The sequence below is a fragment of the Astyanax mexicanus genome, chromosome 5 (assembly GCF_023375975.1).
Source record: "Astyanax mexicanus isolate ESR-SI-001 chromosome 5, AstMex3_surface, whole genome shotgun sequence".
Taxonomy (NCBI): domain Eukaryota; kingdom Metazoa; phylum Chordata; class Actinopteri; order Characiformes; family Acestrorhamphidae; genus Astyanax; species Astyanax mexicanus.
The window spans coordinates 57,271,361-57,294,836 of NC_064412.1; the positions used below are offsets into that span (position 1 = coordinate 57,271,361).

The 23,476-nt window shown below is 35.9% G+C and overlaps 2 protein-coding genes across 2 annotated transcripts in view; one reads left to right on the forward strand and one right to left on the reverse strand.

Annotated features, from left to right (window-relative positions):
• Window positions 1-11,561, forward strand: st6gal2b (ST6 beta-galactosamide alpha-2,6-sialyltranferase 2b). Its single transcript, XM_022675313.2, has 6 exons — window positions 1-54; window positions 1,693-2,641; window positions 5,093-5,190; window positions 5,275-5,376; window positions 6,282-6,456; window positions 11,185-11,561. Exons 2-6 carry the CDS (start codon window positions 1,927-1,929, stop codon window positions 11,430-11,432), a joined length of 1,338 nt encoding a protein of 445 aa, XP_022531034.2. The 5' UTR covers window positions 1-54; window positions 1,693-1,926; the 3' UTR covers window positions 11,433-11,561.
• The window catches only part of tmtops2a (teleost multiple tissue opsin 2a), a 20,169-nt gene continuing 6,357 nt past the window's right edge, over window positions 9,665-23,476 (reverse strand). The window contains 3 exon segments of the mRNA NM_001291266.1: window positions 9,665-9,874; window positions 12,146-12,379; window positions 16,353-16,678. Of these exon segments, the coding sequence (NP_001278195.1) occupies window positions 9,665-9,874; window positions 12,146-12,379; window positions 16,353-16,678 (770 nt within the window).

Genomic DNA, 23,476 nt, shown 5'->3' on the forward strand with positions numbered 1-23,476 from the left:
GCCCACTTCAGCCGATCCAGAAATCAGAGGAAGAGGCAAACTGAAAGAGCTCGAGTAAGTACTGAAAATGCAGATAAAGCTGCTGTTTTTAGAGGGATTTTACTTTCGCATTTGCTTTTAAACCTTTTGTTCATCTCTAAATCTGTATTTGTGTGAATGTAAAGTGATTTTTTGGCTGCAGGGCGTAAAAGTCAAAGATTAACTAACTCTGAACACTGACTGACTGACTGACTGAGGCACTGCAGAGTATATAGATTATTATAGTGTACATTTAGTGTATGTATGTTACTACTATTATATGTTTATTTGACATATTCGCTTTGTCTTTATACTATATATTTAGTAGATTCTTATATATATTACTGTATATCGTGTTGTTTATATGTTGTAGCGTGTATGACTATGAATGTGGTATTCCTATAGCCTGAGCAGCTTTTTAAAAATGTATTAAATTCGTAAATGAAATGTTAACTATACAAACATTTAAGCTTAGAGGCCAAAAAAGTGTTAAAATAGAGCAGCACATGCACCGGTGTTTACTTTCTTTTCTGTTCTGTTTATTTCAGAGACGTACTTTGCAGAATCGATGAATTACTGAAAAAAATAGAGCTAAACAACCAATTAGAGCTGTTTCTTGATTTATTTAAGAATTGTAAAACATTTTTAGAGTTATATGTGAGCTTAAGACCTTAACCTGACCTCCTGATATCCTGATCTCTTGTTCTTGTTAGCTGTTAGCTGTTGTTTTGTAAACACGCACGAGGAAACAAGGACACAAAAACCCGTATCTGATAGTAGTGAAGGACAGAAACTTAAACTTAAAGCCCTAAAATAATATCACGATATTTCATGGTATTTTAATGATAACGATACTTTTGGCGATACAACAAAACACTGAATTAAAAATATATATTTATTTTAAGAATGCACTACTGCAACAAAATGAAAATGTAATTGTATTATTGTACATATGATATGATATGATATAATATGGCACACCCCTAATAACTGCGATATTAAAAAATACAAAAAATAATTTTATCAGATTTACAGTAACAGAAGTCAATGATCCAGAATGATCAGTCATGATAATAATACCTTTTCGACATATTTTCAGTTGAATTTACTGCAAAAACAAGACATTTAATGTTAAAACATTAAATACATAAACTTTACTTATTTTTGAATTGATGCTGCAACACAAAAAGAGAAAATCTTCATAGCATCACAGCGCTAACGCTCAGGGGAAAGCACAGCGACTCTCAGAACTCAGGTTCTGATACATCAGCTCACAGACGCAGCCTTGTGCTGATCTGCATCACCCTAGGAGTGATGAATAGCGGAAAGAGTGTTATCTACTGATCTACTGTACCCATCCGGAGAGAACAAGGACAACTGTGCTCTCTCAGGGCTCTGGCAGCTGATGGCAAGCTTCATGACTGGGATAGTCTGTTCAGTCAATTGGCTTTTTTCTTTTTTTTTTTTGCTTTTCATATTGCACAAGCTGTTTTCCCTGCAATCCAGGTTAATTAGGCATTGGTTGAATTCACACATTACTCACTTTTGTGTGATTTAAATGATGCAAATTGCCATCGATCGTTTGCTTTGTTTTTTGTTCTTTCTTTCAACCTTTTAAGACCAGTTTCTGGTGGCAATCAAACCTTTCTTCTCATTTTCTCTTTTTTCTTGTAGAACTAGCTGAAGTGTCATGGACCGATATAGATCAAGCCTGAGAATGAAGATGTCAGGAGGTCAGGAGAAGATGCTCGAGGTGGATCTTCTATTCTGGATGCTGCTTTAATTCTTCTGAGATGGAGCTTCTTCCTCTTCTGGCTCTTCTGGATTGAGAAGGGTCACTTTTTTGGAGTCGGACTGGAGTCGGACGTTTTCAGACTCAATGAATTCTTGTGATCCAGCTCCAGCAGAATGAAGAGGAGGATGAAGTTGCTGAACCTCTTCTGGTTTTGTGTGATTGGCTGGGTGCTGCTCTTGATAATATACTTCCCTAAAAAGTCTGAGTTTGGAACGATTCATGCCCCCCCTCCCATTCGTTCAGAGATTTCCTGGAACAGCATCTTGGTGACCCCAACCTCTCAATGGCACCCTAACGTACAATTTAATAGATCAAGGCCTGATCATTTACCTGAAGAGACGGGAAACAGAAAAGACGATGCAGATCAACAGAAAATAAATACAAAACCACTGCAGAAATCAGCTGCTAATTACACCAAAAGACCAGCGCGTACGCTACCAGAAGACTGGCTGGAATATTACTCCAGCGGCAGGGATGTGGTCCGCGCTTTGTGGCGGGGAAACGTTTCCTCCATGATGCTGAGTTTACGCCTGCAGAGAGCTTTTCAACAATACGTCGACAAAAACAGTTACAGAGTGAGTTACAGATCTCCACAAAACAAGCAGCTGGATCAGAAGCAGCTGGAAAAACAGGCTCTTCTATGCCAGCTGAAGCAGCACGCCCGGGTCCGGGTACTGGACGGCACAGAGGAGCCCTTCGCCAGCCTGGGCTGGAAGCACCTGGTGCCATCTGATCACCTGGACAAGCTGCCTGGCACACCTTTCAGAACATGTGCTGTGGTCAGCTCCGCCGGATCCATTCTCAATTCATTACTGGGGAAAGAAATTGGTGAGTTTTTAAAGCCTGGAAACACTAAATAAATAAATATCTATTTTATATTCTGTGATTTTACTAACTAATGCTTTTAGCCTAGCATTTCTTTACACGCATACTTGCAAAACACTTCTGAAAGATGCTCATTTAACACTTTTATTTGGAGCCCCTAAGGTGACATCATGTAAAAAAAATAAATAAAAAATGTGTGGCCATGCTTTATTAAGGCATGGGAACGAAATCATTAAAGCATGGGCACGAGATAATTAAAGCATGGGCACGAGTTAATTTAATCTAGGCGGAGAATAATGAAGCTTGCTTTTCTGTAAATGAACGCTCATGAAGAAACTGAATAGAAACTGAATAAATTGATTAGTTTTTGAGCCTGGAAAACACAAACTTATAGATAATATACTGCTTGTTTGACAAATGCATATGAATATTTTGTAAATCATATACATGATTTTAGCCATGCACACAGCAACTCCCTGAGAGTTAATATCAACTCATTGTAAGTGTATTTTAAGCGTGACTATCGAATATTGAATACACTCTATAACAGAATTAAAGTACATTGTTTAAAACTTCAGGAGTTAAATCTGAACTGTTGTGGGAGTTAAAATATTTATTCCGTCCCTAGAGTAAAATACAGCTCTCAGCTGCTGGAGTTCATTTTAACATAAACTCAACACTTCACAGTGTTAACAAATAATGCAAAAAATTGTGTTATTAAACTAATATTGTAATATTTTAAAACCCTGGAACATTAAGGAGTAAACATGACAACAAAAATCATCATTAGATAGATAGATAGATAGATAGATAGATAGATAGATAGATAGATAGATAGATAGATAGATAGATAGATAGATAGATAGATAGATAGATAGATAGATAGATAGATAGATAGATAGATAGATTTTTCACTGTATGGGGACTTTAATCCTGCACTGCAGTTCTCAATGCATTTCCAGCACTTTATCACACTTAACAGTGCAGAAAATAAGGTAACTTGCTCCTATAGCCAACAACACATCGGCTAGGCAAACAACCATCATATAAGATATAATATAATAAAACACCCCATGAAAGGAAGCCCTGGCGGGTAAGACTACACACTGATGATGAGCTGGGATTGGAGGAGACGCCCATTATAGAGTTCACAGTCACGCTCCTCAACACCTTACAATAAACTCTGAAATAAACTCTACACAACCAAACAGTTCCCCTCAACTCAACTTGTAGTTTAAGTTGGAGAATAAACTCACACAGTTTAACACTCTCACACATTTTTTGTTTAACTCCAGATTTTTGAACTTCAGAAATGTGCTGTGTAGTTTTCCGCTCTGCTCAGAAGTAAAACAGGGGTCTCTCTGCGTTTAACTCTCGTTTGATGCTTGTTAACACGTTTAAGATGCTACATAATTCCTTATGTGTTCCTTCATAGTCTTCAGTGTTAATGTATAAAGTTGTAGTGATAGTGGTTAAAGAGTGTGTGTGTGTGTGTGTGTGTGTGTGTGTGGTTTGGGAGACAATAACAATGTGAAATCCCCAGCACTTAGCTTTCGTTTTTATTTAGTGTATTATTACTAATTGCTGTGTTACGGCTGGTATTTTTATATGGGGAGCGTCAGCATTATTTTTAGAAAGGTGTGCCTGTTGCACAGTAGAATTAGGATAATAATCATAGACAGAAAACTGCCTTCATATATATATATATTCATATATATATATATATATATATTCCATTCACATATATATATATATTCCATAATTGGAACATAATTCAACTCTAAAAGGGTTAACATTACATTATATTATGCTTTTCTTGTGTGAAGAGCACAGTACTGTAAATGGCCACTTTAGTTTTTGAATCAGTTTATCTGATTTTACTATTTATAGGTTTATATTTGAGTAAAATGAACATTATTGTTTTATTCTATAAACTACAGACAACATTTCTCCCAAATTCCAAATAAAAATATTCTCATTTAGAGCATTTATTTACAGAAAATGAAAAATGGCTGAATCAATATTTGGTGGAATAATCCTGGTTTTTAATCACAGTTTTCATGCATCTTAGCATCATGTTCTCCTCCACCAGTCTTACACACTGCTTTTGGATAACTTTATGCTGCTTTACTCCTGGTGTAAAAATTCAAGCAGTTCAGTTTGGTGGTTTGATGGTTTGTGATCATCCATCTTCCTCTTGATTATATTCCAGAGCTTTTCAATTCGGTAAAATCAAAGAAACTCATCATTTTTAAGCTGTCTCTTATTTTCCCAAGAGCTGTATTTATAATTTAATGATATGAAATGATCTTTATATCAGTGACATAAAATGACTTGGTTTTAAAATGACAATAATAATGTTTATCCGAATTATTTATCAGATAATATATAGACAACACACACTCGATAGATTAGTCTGATTGGCTTATTTGACACCATGTTTGATGACTCTAGATTCCCATGATGCAGTTCTCCGCTTCAATGCTGCTCCAACTCAGGGCTTTCACAAGGATGTAGGCAAAAAGACCACCATCCGTATCATCAACTCTCAGGTAAATTCCTTTATTTATCTGAAACATACAGTCCTGCTCTTATATAAATAATTAAAACAGGATTATCATTCTGACCCAAAACAGGTCCTGGCTAATTCAGAGCACAGGTTTAACAGAAGTTCTCTTTATAAGAATAATACTCTGGTGGCGTGGGACCCTGCACCATACTCTGCTGACCTAGAGAAGGTAAGATTGAGCCTGTGCCACTCTACTACACATTTTAGTGCATTCCTTGCTTTAAAGTACCACGGTGCATATCTCCATTCATTTCTCTGTAGGTAGAATAGAGTATAGATACTAGTGTTTAATAAAATACTTCTGTAGAAGTTGAAGAATCAACTCAAGCTTTTTACTCTTTAAGTATTATCTAAAAGTATTTTAAAAAGTACTGGTTTCAAAACTACTTAAAGTATAAAAGTAAAAGTAAAGTAAGGAGAAAAAATAGAGCCAATAAATTTGAGATGCACTAGGCTGTTCCCTGTTTTAGCTGCTTATATGCCCCATTGTAAATTAATGTATTTTAGTAGAATGTAAATATATTAAAGAAGCTTAATCGGGACCAAACGTTTTACTTTTACATCAACAATAAACAGAATAGTAAATAAAATAACATTGCTGTTCCAGTAAATGAGCTGCTGGAGCTCCTTCACAGCGTCAACCAGCAGCTCAGTTTGTTGAACACGTCCAGGTAGCTGCACCGTTACAATAGCAATCCACCAAAGTCAGAGCTCACCTGATCTACTCTTAAAGAGAATGATGAGCAAGAGACACTCTGATTGGTTTGTTTCACGTTACGCCCAAAATTATTTTAAAACCACAGCCATGATTAATTAAGAGAATTAGTACATGACTTTTGCGCGTTTCGAGCAAAACAACGTGTACTTTTCCTGTCGTTACGAGAGTAAAAACGAACTGACACGCCCAAAATCAAGCTGATAGATAGTGACCTCTACGGTTTAGTGTGTATAGGTGAATGTAATACTGTAGGTGATATGGTGTATTAAATTAAATTAATATATGCTGTATGAATAATTATGTTAGGTGTAATTTACACAGTTTCTCATGTGTTAAAACTGTCTTAACTTTGGCAGTGGTACCGAGAGCCAGATTTTGACCTGTTTACGGGGTACGAGGACCGCAGGAGGCGCTCTCCCAGCCAGCCCTTCTACATCCTGCACCCGGCTTTCATCTGGAGCCTCTGGACCATGCTTCAGACCAACACCGAGGAGAACATCCAGCCCAATCCTCCCTCCACTGGATATATAGGTCAGTGTCGCTGTCTGCAGATGCACACTAAGAAAAATAAGTACAGATTTGCACAGATTAAAAGAGTATAAAGCTTGTTTCTGGGGCTGTACTTTATATTAAGGTAAAAAAAAGTACCTTTACTGAAAGTCCCAAAAATTAACAGTGCGTCTTATGTAGAGTTTTACAGGAGTTTCAGTTTAGTTATCCAGCACAGAGAATGCTAAACACTAGCTCTATTGCTGTTTAGGGGTGAGTATTATTGACCTGTAGCCTGTTGCTAACCCTGGGTAGCACTGCTGGATCAGCATTAGCATTAGCTAGTAACAGTGCTAAGAGTTTGTGTGTTTGTAAATCTAATGCTGCTGCACCCAGCCTTAGTAGAAATCTGGAAATCTAAGCTTCCTGTAAATAAATGGAAGGGCTTTACTCACCCAAATTAACAGTTTTCAGAAGAGAAATCTGTGTAGGTTGTGTGGCTAAATTAGAAGAAAATCATGGCGACACCTCTGTTCCTTACTAGTGTCACAAACTGTGCTTTCTAATCTGTAATCTTGCATCTAATATGCATCTTATGTATGAAAATTGACCAGAAAATAGACGTTTATTGATAGTGCACTTTGTAATACTGTATTTTCTGGTTATTAAATGGACCTAACCAGTCTAAATGGCAAAAAAACAAGGAAAAATGTGTATGTTCTAAAACGTTTAACTGTTAATGTATTTATTCATTTATTTATGCATTTATGTGATTGTATCTGGTTCTTAAATGATTGTTCTATTCGTTAGAGAAGCATTTTAACCACTTCTCCTCGTAGCTCAGTTCCAAAGAGAAGGGACGTTCTCAAAAACGAGGTGAATGATGGTGGTGTTTTGTTGCTTCAGTTCATTATTGGTAAGATAAAAACAGCAGATGTTTTATTCTTGTTCTCAGACCCAAACACTGATCTGTGCTTTTTGTTTTCGGCTGTTTTACACATCCTCTATATGACAGCTATTGTTCACAGCCCTGTTAATCCTTCTACTGCTGGTCCCTCAGACAAAACACTCAAAACACTAAGCCACAGAGAGCTGTAACTTTGACCATGCGTCCACCTCCAGACTGCTCTCACCACAGTTTTGTTTGGGTTTGTCTGGGAATGTGTGCCGTAAGGAAGCTTGCGGTATTTCAGACACGTATTTACATATTTACATGTGACTGAGCAGGTGTATTTGCAAGTTTTGACGAGGTGCTGATTTAGTTTCCCACATACATTTTACATAAAATTTCATCAGTCCTAAAAATATAGATGAAGAAAACCAAAATCAAGCAAATGAAACATCAATAATTCGTTTATAAAGAAAAAAAAACAGTAATAAAGTGGTATAAAAAGGATAAAAAGGATTTGGGCATTGGTTGTTTGGGGATCAGCAATATTAGTTAAATATATTGGTACCACTTTAAAAGAAGACTACCTTCATAAAGGGTTTATAAATGGTTTACAATTAGTTCATTAATAGTTACTAATTAGGTTTTAAATGCCTTTAAAATCATTAATAAGCCTATAATCAGTTATAACACATACGTAGAAAGGGCAACAATGAACTGTTGTTTGTGAAATAGTGAACCCCAGCCATCTATATTGTTGCCCTTTCTATGTATGTGTTATAACTGATTATTAATGTTAATTGTAAACCATTTATATACCCTTTTTAAAGGTAGTCTTATTATAAAGTGGTACCAATATATCATATAGCAGAAGAACACAGTGATATATGAGTGAAAAGTGAAATGTAAAAAGAAGTTAATGGGTTTACAGAAAGTGTGCAATAATTATTTTAACTAAATAATTTAACGGAAATTGTTGAAGCAACCCATCAATGGTTTATAATGGAAAATCATGCAAATTATTAGGGGTGCCCAATTTTTTATTCTATTGTATATATCTATGAGTCTGCTAAGCCATCTAGTGCACACTATATTTTTATTTCAAATTAAGGTCACTACTTTATTATTTGGTAAAATGACTTAGTCTCTGATTAGGGTCATTATCTTGTTGCATGACCCACCTTCCCTTAATTAAGTTCAGCTCATGGACAGACTTTTTTTTCTTCAAACTGTTAAACTGGTATTACTTAGAATTCATTTTCCCATCATAGAAGGCAAGTCATCCTGGCCCAGGTGCAGCAAAACAGGTAATACTACCACCACCATGTGTCACAGATGGTGCTGGAATGCATTTTGGTCTGGACTTGATGTGAAACAATCGACTTAGCTGTCAGCTCAGTTTCCTCTGCTGAGAAGAGTTTGTTGAACACGTCCAGGTAGCTGCACCGTTAAAATAGCAATCCGCCAAAGTCAGAGCTTACCTGATCTACTCTTAAAGGGAATGATGAGCTCTTAATTAAAGAGACACTCTGATTGATTTATTTTACATTATGTTCAAAATTAACCACACCCATGATTAATTAAAATAATTAGTACATGCCTTTTGTGCACTTCAAGGCGCACAAGGTGTACATTTCCTGTCGTTACGATAGCAAAGACACACGGACACGCCCTAATCAAGCTGCACTATTCACGGTTGACAGATTACCTGTACTTCTTTAAAATATGGCCCAAAATTGTATTTTAGAGACTCATTAAATTAAAATTCAATTTTAAACAATGGAGGTTTTAAAGTATTGAATAACAGGATGTAACACAGTTCAGTTTGCATGTTGAATGCACTTTTGTTTATTGTCTTTACATAATATAAGTATTATATACAGGTCTTTCATTGATAATTGAATTATAGTGCAGAAAAAAAATAAACTTTAGTGCCGTTCGGATGTTAAACATAAAAAAAAACTTTAAACAAGACTAAGTTTTCTTGTATGATCTTAAATAATTACAGATATTTACAAAAAAAGGTGTTGCACGAATGATTTATACACAGATTTTGATCATGTTTCATGAGTGACGCCCATGAATGACTTCTATTATTACTTGTTTTTGTTTGTTTGTTTTGTATTCAGTCTAAATATACACAGCAGACCTCAGTACAGGCTGGAATGTCACGTGAGACGAATGTTACGTGAGTGAAAGGAAAGTATGCTGATCTCAGGTCACGCAGGTCCAACATTCCAGGTGTTTAACAGACGTGGAGGAAACTCTGCTTAATCCAGGCTTCAGGCTAAAAGAACGGTTCATGTTTTAGGGTCTCTGCTGCTGTTTGGGCAGGGGGGAGAGATAGTGATGAGCTGGAGGTCAGGGAGTGATCTGGGGGGGGTGGGTCCGGTCGGAGACGGGGGTGCTGATCTCGGTGTTCAGTCTGAGGGAGGTGGGGATGTTTCCGGTTACCGTGTTGCTGCAGAGCCGCCGGTTCAGCTGGATGACGGTAGTTCTGGAGGGCATGGAGTGACCGTTCAGGTGTGAACTGTGTTTACAGTGAAACAGGATCAGGAAACACCTGTAGAACTATACACACACACACACACACACACACACAAAGCTCTGTATTATCCACTGTACACAAGAAAAAAAAAATATGAGTAAAATTTACTTTACAAATGTTTCTGCAACTTTCTGCATTTGCTTTTTTTAAGTAAATTTAATTTCAGATAAATTGAAGTAACTTCAACTCGGTTTCAAGACTTAAATAGAGTTACAGAAAGTAAATAAGTGAACTGAACTTCAGTCAATCCTTTCTTTTAGTAAACTTTACTTCATTTCTGCATACAATATTACCTAATTACAATTACTTCATTTATACACACTTTATGAACACTTTTATACATGTTTTTACTGTTTTTACTGTTACGGTTCATGAAATAAAAAGTAAATACGAAATATAAAACATTACACACAATATTTTAGTTAATTGCATTTATTTGCTATATTTATATGCTTTATAGTAGAATATTAGAGTTTTTTTTCTGTGCATTAAAGAGCGTCATCTGCACTGGCATTTCTTCAGTGCAGTGGGTCTGATCTGAAGAGATAAGAAACTGTAGAACTGAAGAAAATGTGAGATACTGCACTGCCCTCTGCTGGAGCGTACAGCTCTGAAACCTGCTAAAATTAAGAGCGTAAATATAGAGTTTTTATTTTTACTTCCATGACTGAAACATCTGGAACACATCTGCATTATAAGTGGGGATTTTGTTGAGCTCTGAGTGTCTGTGTTGATAAAACACATGCAAACCAAATTAATGAACAATGATCAGACAGGAACCTGTGTTTCTAAAACAGGTAGATACACAGTGCTGTATTCTTTCTATGCTGGAACTACAGTATCCCACAAAAGTAAACACATTTAATTTTTCTACATCTTATTTTCATGGGGAACACTAAAGATGTGAAAGTAATCAGTGCACAGCTACAGTATAATAGATTAAAGTTACTGTCTTCTCAAAATTACTCAACACTCACAGACGTTAATGTCTAAACTGCTGCAACAAAAGTGAATTGTCCAGGTAGCTGCACTGTTAAAATAGCAATCCACCAAAGTCAGAGCTCACCTGGTTCTACTCTTAAAGGGAATGATGAGTGACTGAGAGACACTCTGATTGGTTTATTATTTCACGTTACGCCCAAAATTTTAATTAACCACACCCATGATTAATTAAGAGAATTAGTACATGTCTTTTGGTGTGCAAGGTATACTTTTCTCGACGTTACGATAGCAAAGACACACTCACATGCCCTAAATCAGCCTTTATAGCCTTTAGTTTAGCTCCATTTGTATATATAAATTTCTATGTGCTTTTTTGTGTGTTTTATTTCAGGTATCGCAGTGATGATGAATCTGTGTGAGAGCGTCGACGTCTACGAGTTCATCCCGTCTAAAAGACACACCACGCGCTGCCATTACTACGAGGCGCTCAGGGACATGGCCTGCACGCTGGGGGCGTATCACCCGCTACTCTACGAGAAACTATTGGTCAGGAGGATGTCCACAGCCTCTATAGCTGAACTTTCAGAGAAGGGGAAGGTCACCCTGCCGGGGTTCAGTAAAATCTCCTGTCCTCCGTGATGATTTTGGAAATTTACACTCAACAATCAAGAGATCAGCTGCTTATAGTGAAAAATGTATAACACTAAATAGCCTTAATTTTGATTTTTCATTTATATGGAATATGTGATAAACCTGCTATCAAATTGATATTTTTTTTAATAATTTATTTTCATATATTTATTAGGTATAATTATTCCCAGTCTGGAAGATCAATGTAAGTAGAGAGCGCCATCTACCCACCCAGTGAAAAACTCATATATTCTTGAATATTGTAAATAAATAATGAAGTGATCTATCAGATTATGAAGAAACACATAAAAAAATCATGTAGTAACTTAAAAACAGTGTTAAACAAACCTAAACACTCTTAATCTGCTAAGCTGCAGTAACTTGAGGAAACTCTTGCTCTTCCTTTCCTGTGGGCAGCCCTGATGAGTGCCAGTTTCATCATCGTAACATTTTTGATGGTCTTTTTCACGACTACACGTGAAGATACTTTCGAAGTTCTTGAAATTTCACTTTCGAATTGACTGGACTTCATTTTTTAATTCAGTTTAAATAATTCAGGTCTGAACAGGTTAAATAGATTCTGCAATCACCACAAGTGTTTTTTTTTTTGGGGGGGGGGGATTTTAAATTGTGCAGTTGTGGTTAGTTTTCTGTGTTTATGGGTGATTGATCAGAGCTCCTGATTATGAAGGTGGAGGAGGAGGTGGAGGTGAGTAATTTACCTGTTTGTTCATGAGGATGTAAATGATGGGGTTGAAGACGGTGCTGCTCTTGGCCAGTAGTGACGGCACCACGCTAACCACCGGGGTGATCAGCCCCGGTCGGCCGAAGGTTGCCGTCATGGCAACCACACCGTACGGCATCCAGCACACCAGATAGCACACCACCGTGGTGACGACCATGAAGAGGATGTGGTACTCCCGCCTCCGCGCCGCCGTCTTCCTGAAGCGCCCAACCTGAAAAAAAAATAAAATAAATAAGATGCAGGTTCGAATCCTGTTTATGCAGCTTGCATCAGCTGTCAGAGCCCCGAGAGAGCATAATTATAGAGCCTTGCTCTCTCTGGGTGGGTACAGTACAGTAGATGGCGCTCTCTTCTTTCCCCTCATCACTCCTAGGGTGATGTGGATCAGCACAAGGCTGCATCTGTGAGCTGATGTATCAGAACCGAGTCGTGTTAGCGCTGTGATGCTACTCGGCAAAAAGGTTTAAAAAGAGGCGGAGGCGTGTGCTAGCCTTCACTGCCACCTCCTGGTGTGTTGGAGCATCACTAGTGATAGGGGGAGTCCTAATGAGTGGGTTGGGTAACTGGCCATTTAAATTGAGTAGAAAATGGGGGGAAAAATCATACATCTGATATAGTTATGGAAAGTGCTGGATAACTTTTTATTTAGAGGGTTAGAGTCTCATGAATGTCTCACATTTCACATTCACAAAAAAAGCACCCACTGAAAGATTCATTCAGATGTTTAAAGCTTATGAACCCTATAGAATTTTCTATATTCATGCATAAATATGATATAAAACATCATCAGATTTTCACACACAAGTCATACAAATAGATAAAGAGAATTCAGTTACACAAATAAGACAGAAATATTATACTTGTTCACTTATTTATTGAGGAAAATAATCCAATATTATATATCTTTGTGCCAGGCTGGCTTGCTCTCATTGATGCAACAATGAACTGAATCTCATAAGAAGGTGGGTCATGCAGCAGGACAACGACCCCAAACACACAAGTCATTCTATCAAAAAAAAGATTCCTCTGCTGAGAAGCGTTTGTTGGACACGTCCAGGTAGCTGCACTGTTAAAATAGCAATCCTCCAAAGTCAGAGCTCACCTGATTCTACTCTTAAAGAGAATGATGAGCAAGATACACTCTGATTGGTTTATTATACCGTAAACCCAAATTTAACCACACCCATGATTAATACATTAAGAGAATTAGTACATGCCTTTTGCGCATTTCTAACAATGCAAGGTGTACTTTTCCTGTCGTTACGATAGCAAAGACACACTGACACGCCCTAAATCAAGATGCACGATTCACAGTTGACGACTTTTCTAAAATAATGGCCCATTTGTTGTCAAAAAGAAAAGCAGATGGTTTAATCAAACTATTGGCCTTTCTCAGGGCTTTTTTTGGCATTTCTACTCTCTTTTTATGTTTTCGCCAAATAAAAGCTCATACCAGATGGATGCAGTGGGTTCACTGACACAGGTGACCTAACTCTGGCAACACAGCAGCAGCAGCAGCAGCGTGGCTTTCCAGAAGCCGAGTCAAACCCGGAAACATGCCTCTCAGAAATGTCAATATACTGACTACAAAACCACCTGCACCAAAATCCTGTGAAGAAACAAAATCTGCAGCTTCTACCTTAAACAATATGAAAGAGAAACAAGAATGAGGCTTAAAAACACTGTTTCCTGATGTTAAGTTCCTGCTAAATACACAGAATTAACTCCATCCTAAACTAAACCTGCAGGATGCAATAAAACTACTCCAGAGCTTCAAGTTCCTTCTTAAGTTTGTGTGTAAAATCTCTGTTAAATCCTTATTTTTTATCCTAGTTTTAAGGATATTTTTAATTTATCCTTTTTTAAAATCTGGTTAAAGCACAAATCCACATGTCGTGTCTTAACTAGTAACAACTATCTAACTAACTCATTCACAGAGATACAGACTGTCTATTTTAAATAGAAAATAAATATTTAGCAAGGAAATCAACATGTTTCCATGGAAACGCAGTTGTCAACCAGCTCAGATGTTTTAATGGATGGTATGTGGGTTTGATTTGTTATTATATATATATATATATATATATATATATATATATATATATATATATATATATATATACATATCATTTATATCTAGGACTGACTACACTAGTGCATCTCAAAAGTCACTTAAACATCATTGAAAAGTTACTTTATTTCAGTAAAACTCATATATATTATATAGCTGTATTACACACAGAGTGATCTATTTTAAGCGTTTATTTCTTTTATTGTTGGTTATTGATTATGGCTTACAGCCAATAAAAATGCAAAAATCAGTGTTTCAGAAAATTATAATATTATTTTACAAGACCGATTGATACTTTTAAAGCAGTGTGGGCAGTGTGCAAAGTCCTGCTGGAAAATGAAATCCGCATCTCCATAAAAGTTGTTATCAGCAGAGGGAAGCTGTAAGATATGAAGTGCTGTAAGATTTTGTGGGAAAACAAAACTGCACTGACTTTAGACTTGATAATAAATCACAGTGGATCAACAGCAGCAGATGACAGACATGACTCTCCAAACCATCACTGATCATCAGTAAATATATATTTATATTTCATTTAAAGTAAATCAAGGAGCAGAGTCTGGAGGAAGAGTGGAAACTAGTGTGAAGTTTCCACAATCAGTAATGGTTGTGTGTGTGTGTGTGTGTCCATGTTGGTGTATTTTAAGAGCCTGACCCACTTTGGACACTCCAGGTCTGTGTATGATGAGACTTCAGAGGAATAACAAATAAGAAGAGCAAACGGCGAAATAAAAAATGCATTTCAGGGACATGGAGGGTCCTGGGCAGCATTTCCAGGACAGGTCCTGTGATGCCTCCTATCAGACTGGTTTAACCGTTTCAGAGAGACAGAAGATAAAATACTCTTTATTTATGATTTATTATTTCACAGACACTGTCACTGTGCCTGGAAATACACAGTAAAATCTTTATTTTTTAAGTAAATTAATATTTTTAATCTTCTTTATCTTTCTCTATATATTTTTTTATCTTTATATTCCATGTTTCTGTCTGGACTGGCTGTAGAAACTTCTGACTGGGATTCCCGCCATCAATTTAGTGCAGTGTTGTCATGTGACCTATACTACACAAACTCATCAACTGATCCGGACCATATAAACTACAGGTTTGAAACGCTCTTTTTTACTTATACACATATACGCATTTTACATTTATAACATTTATTATTTTATTCACATTTAAATTTCCACTATAAAAGCTTGTGTCTAAGAAAGAACAAGTGCGATTAATCGCAGTTAATCACAGAATATTGTTGTGATTAATAGGATAAAACATTTTAATCGATTAACACCACTAGCAAATATGTAAGAGTTTGTAAGGAGCAAAACAAAACACCAACAAGCAAGTTAAGAAAACAAACAGAAGAAGCAAGTAAGAGAAAAAACTTAGAAACAGAAAATAGTACATAAAATAAAAATAAATAAAAAATAAAGTAATGTACTTAATGTATAATATAACATAACTTAAGACAACATTGTAGAGTAAGTAAATGAACTAGTTTCCAAAAAAAACTTACTTTAACTAGGCCCATGTTTCTGTCTGGACTGGCTGTAGAAACTTCTGACTGGGATTCCCGCCATCAATTGAGTGCAGTGTTGTCATGTGACCTATACTACACAAACTCATCAACTGATCTGGACCAAATAAACTTTCACAACTACAGGTTTGAATCGCTCTTTCTTACTTATACACATATATGCATTTTACATTTCTAACATTCATTATTTTATTTACATTTTAATTTCCACTATAAAAGCTTGTGTCTTAAGAAAAACAAATGTGATTAATCGCAGTTAATCAAATAATATTGTCGTGAAAAATAGGATAAAATATTTTAATCAAAAAAACTACTAATAAATCAAAAATACACTAATGTACATAATGTATAATATAACATAACATAAGACAACATTCTAGAATAAGTAAATAAACTGGTTTTAAACGTAAAATTGGTTGAGAATTTTAACCTGGTCCATGTTTCTGTCTGGACTGGCTGTAGAAACTTCTGACTGGGATTCCCTCCATCTATATAGTGCAGTGTTGTCTGGCGACATGGTAAATTTATATAAATATGTAAATGTAAGTACGTAACGCTGTAAAAGGAGCAGTTTACCTGTTTTACGGCACAGAGCAGCCGGCTGTAGCAGTACATCATGATCAGTACTGGGATCCCGAGGCAGAAGATGAAGAGGCAGATGATGTAGGAATGGGACTGCAGGGTTTTGGACGTCCAGGTAACGGAACAGCTGGTTCCTGCCCCTTCCAGCCCATAACTACTCCAGCCCAGCAGGGGGGGCACTGTCCACAGCAGCGAATACAGCCAGGAGCCCCCGACCGCCAGCAGGGGCTTCCTGTAGTCCGGGGCCTGTTTATTATAAACCGTTAAAGTGCTGTATCTCTCATACGATAGAACCACCAGAGAGATCAGAGATACGATTCCTGTTAAAAATCCAAGAGAAACACTATATTAGTGATGTTTAACGATTAGAAAACAGATTTAAAATAGTGTTTTAGAAAAAACAAAGCAAAGAAAAATACTTAAAAACATCAAAGTTCTGCTTAAAATTGTTAAGTTTAATTAAGTGACAGTAAAAAAACATATATTTTTTTTTATATTTGTAATACTTGATTACTGTTTATTTGCTAAATTTAACATATTCAGAAAAATAAAAGAGTAACAAAACTGTGGCCTGTACTAATCTTATGGCATATGTTTATTTTAGAAACAAAAAAAAAAATAATTGAATGATTTAAAATGAAAATATTTCTTTCTTATTAAAGTTTTTTTTTTTCATTTTTGCCTAGAAATTCAACATTTCATGTTAAGTTTCCCACTGTAATATAAAGACTCTCTGCGAAGAGTTAGGAACAAGAGGATAAAAAAAAAATGAATATTCAATACATCAAATAGGTGCTAATCCAACAAACATAGCATTAACTATTGTTCAGCACCTCCAGGAACTCTTTCAAGACACTGAGAAAACTATTCCAGTTGCTACTTAGAAGAATCGAAAGTATAAAACATATTCTGGTTTATTATTAAAAATAATTCTGCATTAGTGATCCTATAAAGCTTTAATATAGACTTCAATATTAAATTTACAGTGTATGAAAATCATACAAAACACATTGAACAGGAAGAAGAGGTGTGTCCAGACTTTTGTTTGGTACTGTATACCTAGCACAGTCTGGAGGTGATGAGCTGCTCTCCAGTATCAACAACACTGTAAAAATCTTAAGTTTGCACTGCAAAAACTAGCCAAAATATATGCGAATTAAGACAAATATATGTATATTAAGCAGAAAAATATGCCAATGGGGTAAGCTAAATTTTTTTAGTAAAATTTCTTACAAAAAGCAATGACAAAGTCTCAAAATAAGTGAAGTAACACCTAAATCAAGCAAAAAAGTCACTTAAGTCACCTAAGTTACTTAAAATAAGGTACAAATTCTAAGTAAGAATGATTAAGATAATTATCCCTAAAATAAGCAAAATAACACTTACACACAATGCTTAGTAAGACAAAAAGTCTTATCAGAGAAGAAAATAAGATTTATTGCCTTAAATTTAGAACATTTAACTTGCTAAGATTTATTTTTTTCGCAGTGTATCCTTTAGTGGACTGGATTTATATTCATATTTGTTTCCCGTCACTCTATTCACACTTCTCTTCAGCAGGTTTATTATGTGTAACAGGCTCTCTGATGGTGAGATGTGTTCGACTAATCCAGTATTTAAAGCCGCAGAATTTGCATAAATGTTGTTCAGGTGACAGAATGTATCTGCTGGGTGTTTTAAGGTGAAACAGGAACTAAAGCTTTAATTTTTACAGCGTGACTGAATGAGAAATGGCTGCAGACGTGATGCAAAGGCTCCCAGCGAGAGGGAAACTCAGCTCAGACGCCATGTGACTCAAAACAAGGCTGGAGTAATGGAGCGCATTATTATTTTACTTTAGCATCTATAATGAGATCAACAGGACAGACTGGGCTGTTTTGGACTTTTGCCTCATTGCATATGCATTACTGAAGCACACTGAGTACAGCGAGTCAGAATAATGACTTTATTTTATAAAAACAGGCAATAATAACTTAATAACTTAATAATAAATTAATGTCTTATTTTTGTTTTTACACTTGATCTCTTTTACATGCAGCCTCTATAATGAATTTAAATCACAAAATCCCAAGAAAACAAGCTATTTCTTCTTAGGATAGGAAATCAATACATGCAATTTATTAAAAGCACAGTATATAAGCCAGTTGAGTTGTAATTGTCTTGTTTGCAGAAACATTCTTATTTAGTAACTAGCCAGACACTGACTAATTTGAACTGGATTACAATATTTATAACAAAAATATATATTTTTTATCAATTTCAAGCAAATAATATTGCAAAAAATATATATTTAATGTAACTATAACAGAAAGATAAAATCTGCCAACTTTCCCTATTTTTTCAACAAATAGTGAACATCATAACTAAGCAAGAATGTCTAATGAAAGACAAGTATCTCCAAAATTGAGACTTTACCAAAAGAATGGAAGTCAGTGTAAAATAAAAATGTAATCCAAGTAATTTTATAGTTGTGAGATTTATATTGACTGATTCATTCAGATTTTTTATTCACACTGTACAGAGCAGCTTTGTAGATCGAATCATATAAATATAAAAAAGAAGCGTTGAACACGTCCAGGTAGCTGCACTGTTAAAATAGCAATCCGCCAAAGTCAGAGCTCACCTGATCTACTCTTAAAGAGAATGATGAGCAATTGAACACACTAGATTTGGAACCTGGTCCCAACTTATATGTTATAAATGGCCTTAGTTTACTTTTTGCAAAAACATTAAATTATGTATCTGAACAAATCATTCTTGATATAAAATGAAAAAAGAAAGAATAATACTTGATAAACGACGCCCATGATAAACACCACACAGCCAGAACACAGCCGTCTGGACAGCACCATCACCATAATGATCCCTCAGTGAATATTTATCACTTAATGCGTATATAAAGTCAGAACAAAATAGCAAAGCAATGAAATAATAATTAATCTGAACATAATTAACATATCTGTTTGATCTGAACTATTTGTGAAGCCTTCCTATAAATATTCTGGCAAGAAAACATTACGCCAACATTAAAAGCCAGAAAAGCTCATAAAAGCAAGCGTCTGTTTGTGTTCAGTTCCTGAAGTCGGTCTTAATGTCCAAACAATCCCATAAATTAAGGCAATAAAATGATCGCTTAAGGAAACAGAGTGAACATTAAAGGATGAATAGTAGCCTGGTCCCCGTCCACAGATAAACCTGTCTAAAGCTAGATTTATAGAATTATATATTAATGGGAATGGCTCCAGCAGCACTCAGCTGCTGCAACATGTTCGTCCATTTTTAGAACATGTTTTTGTGTTCAAGCATGCGGCTGAATTTCCCACTGGGAGAGTCAGATACCCCAGCTTTCCCAAAGAGAAATCACTTAACTTTACAGTGAGCAGAGTTCACCAGATAGTTAGTATTAGTGTTAGTAGTATTAGAGATAAAGCACAAGCTATCGTAACTATTATTCAGATCACAGGGGGCTGGTTTTCTATTAATTCCCAAAATACATAGAATTCAGAGAAGTTTAGAAGGTGGAAGAACTTATATATTTAAGTAAAATGAACATTTCTCCCAAATTCCAAATAAAAATATTGTAATTTAGAGCATTTATTTGCAGAAAATGAGCAATTGCCAAAATAACAAAAAAGATGCAGAACTTTCAGACCTCAAATAATGCAAAGAAAACAAGTTCATATTCATAAAGTTTTAAGAGTACAGATTCAATCGATATTTGCTGGAATAACCCTGGTCATCATGTTCTCCTCCACCAGTCTTACACACTGCTTTTGGATAACTTTATGCTGCTTTACTCCTGGTGCAAAAATTCAAGCAGTTCAGTTTGGTGGTTTGATGGCTTGTGATCCTCCATCTTCCTCTTGATTATATTCCAGAAACTCATGATTTTTAAGTGCTCTACTTTTTTTTCTAGAGATATATAGATATATGTAGAAGCACTGCTGCTATTTAAAAGCAGAAGACATGAACACAGACTGTTGGAAGTGGCGATATTTAGGCTGCTATATTCAGAAAACCTTTGCAGTCTGTTATTCTGACCTGTATAAAGGAGATGAAGCTCATTTTCCTCTTTTCTGACACTGCTCTGGGGCAGAACCTCCACAGGGCAGAAATAAGAGCCCTGGCTGATGGGTTTAGATTTGGGTTGGTCTGGAGACGGGGTTGCTGTGGGGTTACAGAGTTTCAGAGTCGGACTTTTAGAGAAGGACCAAACATATTCTGACTTCTAATCCAACAAATCAGCATCTGAATATATCTTGTCTTTAAAAAAGCAAGTTTTCTCACCAAAATCAAATTAAGTATATATTTTTTTATATTGCAACACTGTACTATCACATGTACTATCATAGCTAATATCATTGCTGTCTAATGAAAGACAAGTATCTCCATTTTTGTCGATTTTTAGTTTACTACATAATGTCCTTTACGCTGTCACAGAATTTCTTGATGAACGGACCAATGGAAATACTTAAAAATTACCTAAAATAAACTCTTTTTACATTGACTTCCATTGAAGATTTTTTCTTTCTTCTGTTAAGCGGCTGTTTTGGAGATACTTTTTTTTTTATTGGACAGGGACGATATACAGCTCTGGAAAAAAAATTAAATAAGAGAGCACTTAAAAAGGATTTTTCTAAACCAAGACATTGGCAATCTTGGCATCATGTTCTCCTCCACCAGTCTTACACACTGCTTTAGAATAACTTTATGCTGCTTTACTCCTGGTGCAAAAATTCAAGTAGATCAGCTTAGTTTAATTCTCTTCTCGTATTAAAACATTAATAAACTCATCAGTTTATCATTGCATCACTTAAAGAACCCCAGTAGAATTTGTGGTAGCTTTTTTAAGTAGTATATTTCATCCAGAAAACTGCACACATTTAAAAATGTTCTGTACTGCTTCTTAATTTAGAAGCACAGCTGTAAAACCCTCTCTAGCACCTGCACTGCAGCGGAGCTCCTGGTGATGGTGGTGATTTCCTGGTGTTATGATTTCCCTCGGCTCCTTCTCTCCCTTGTTAATAGAAATGAACTTGAAGAAAGACGGAGCGTGATCCTGCGTGAAGTCCTCTCAGTCATATGAGTCATCTCATTTAATCTCTGTGGGAAAACACCGCTCACAGACACCGATCAAAGCTTAACTCTCCTTCTCCTTACTCAGGATGATACAGGATTAAATCTTAATCAACATTACAGAACATCTCATGATGATACTTAACCATATACTGTACAATACAAGACTAAACCATGTGATGTACAGTACATGTACAGTACAGGCCGAAATTTGGACACACCTTCTATTTATTTTCATGATCATTTACATTGTAGATTCTCACTGAAGCATCAAAACTATGAATGAACACATGTGGAGTTTTATGTACTTAATAAAAAAAAGGTGAAATAATAAAAAAACATGTTTTATATTCTAGTTTCTTCAAAATAGAAATGGCCCCCCTTTGCTCTGATCACTGCTTTACACACTCTTGGCATCATTCTCTCAATGAGCTTCATTCAAGAGGTGGCCACCTGAAATGAAAAGTTTCCCAACAGTCTTGAAGGAAGGAAGGAGTTCCCAGAGGTGTTTTTTAAGAACTTGTTGCTCCTTTGCCTTCTTCACTCTGTGCTCCAGCTCACCCAACTCACACAGTGGTCTAAAACCTTTGCCTGGAAATGTATGTCGGGATTTTCTTTTTATATATATATATGTCAGGGTTAAAATGTTTATGTAATATAATATTATATGTATATATGTATGGAAATCAACATCCCTTCTTTTGATGGGTGTGTGGGAGGTTGATTGAAGTGTGGTTGGGGTGCCAGGCAGAGATGGCCTCAGGCTTCAGTGAATCTTGTTATGGTGTTGATGGTATTGGCATGGTATTTTATATCACGCTGGTACCAATGCAGCAATGTAGTTTTTATACACTGTAGTGTATAAAACTGCTACTTTGAGGATTATCATATATTATAATTATAATTATAATATCATAATTATTTATTAATTTTCAATTAATTGCACAACACTAGTCAAAGTTTTTGATTATTGCAAAGGAATCATGTAGTAACTTAAAAACAGTGTTAAACAAACCAAAATACTCTTATTTAGATGCTCTTATCTGGGGAGCTGTTTGTTAACTTGTGGTTTCTGAGGCTGAAAACTCTGATGAATTTATCCTGTACAACAGAGGAAACTCTCACTCTTCCTTTCCTGGGGCGGTCCTGATGAGTGCCAGTTTCATCAAAACATCACATGGTCATTGATGGACTTTGTGACCACACTTTTTTACTTTTTTTAAAGTTCTTAAAATGTTTCTGATTGACTGACTTTAATTTTTCCTTAAAGTATATTTTTCTACAACCCCTGGCAAAAAGTATGGAATCACCAGTCTTGGATGAGCACTCCTTCAGACATTTCATTCTGTAAAACAAACTCTGATCAAAAACATGATACAATAATAAGGTCATTCCAAAGTGCAACTTGTTGGCTTTCAGGAACACTCAAAGAAATGAAGAAAAAACATTGTGGAAGTCAGTGAATGTTACTTTTATTGACCAACCACAGGGAAAAAAATATGGAATCACTCAATTCTGAGGAAAAAAGTATGGAATCATGAAAAACAGATAAACAAAAGATGATTCAAAATACATCACTAGTATTTAGTTGCACCACCTTTGGCTTTTATAACGGCTTTCAGTCTCTGAGGCATGGACTTGATGAGTGACAAACAGTATTCTGCATCAATTGGTGCCAACTCTCTTTGATAGCAGTTGCCAGATCAGCTTTGCAGGTCGGAGCCTTCTTGTGGACCATTTTTTTCAATTTCCACCACAGGTTTTCAATTGGGTTGAGATCTGGACTATTTGCAGGCCATGACATCGACTGAATGTGTCTTTCTCCAAGGAATGCCTTCACTGTTTTTGCCCTATGGGACGATGCATTGTCATCTTGGAAAATTATTTCATTATCTCCAAACATCTGTTCAATTGAAGGGATGAGAAAACTGTCCAAAATGTCAATGTAAACTTGTGCATTGATAGAAGAATTAACCACAGTCATCTCCCCAGTGCCTTTGCCTGACATGCAGCCCCATATCATCAAGGACTGTGGAAATTTG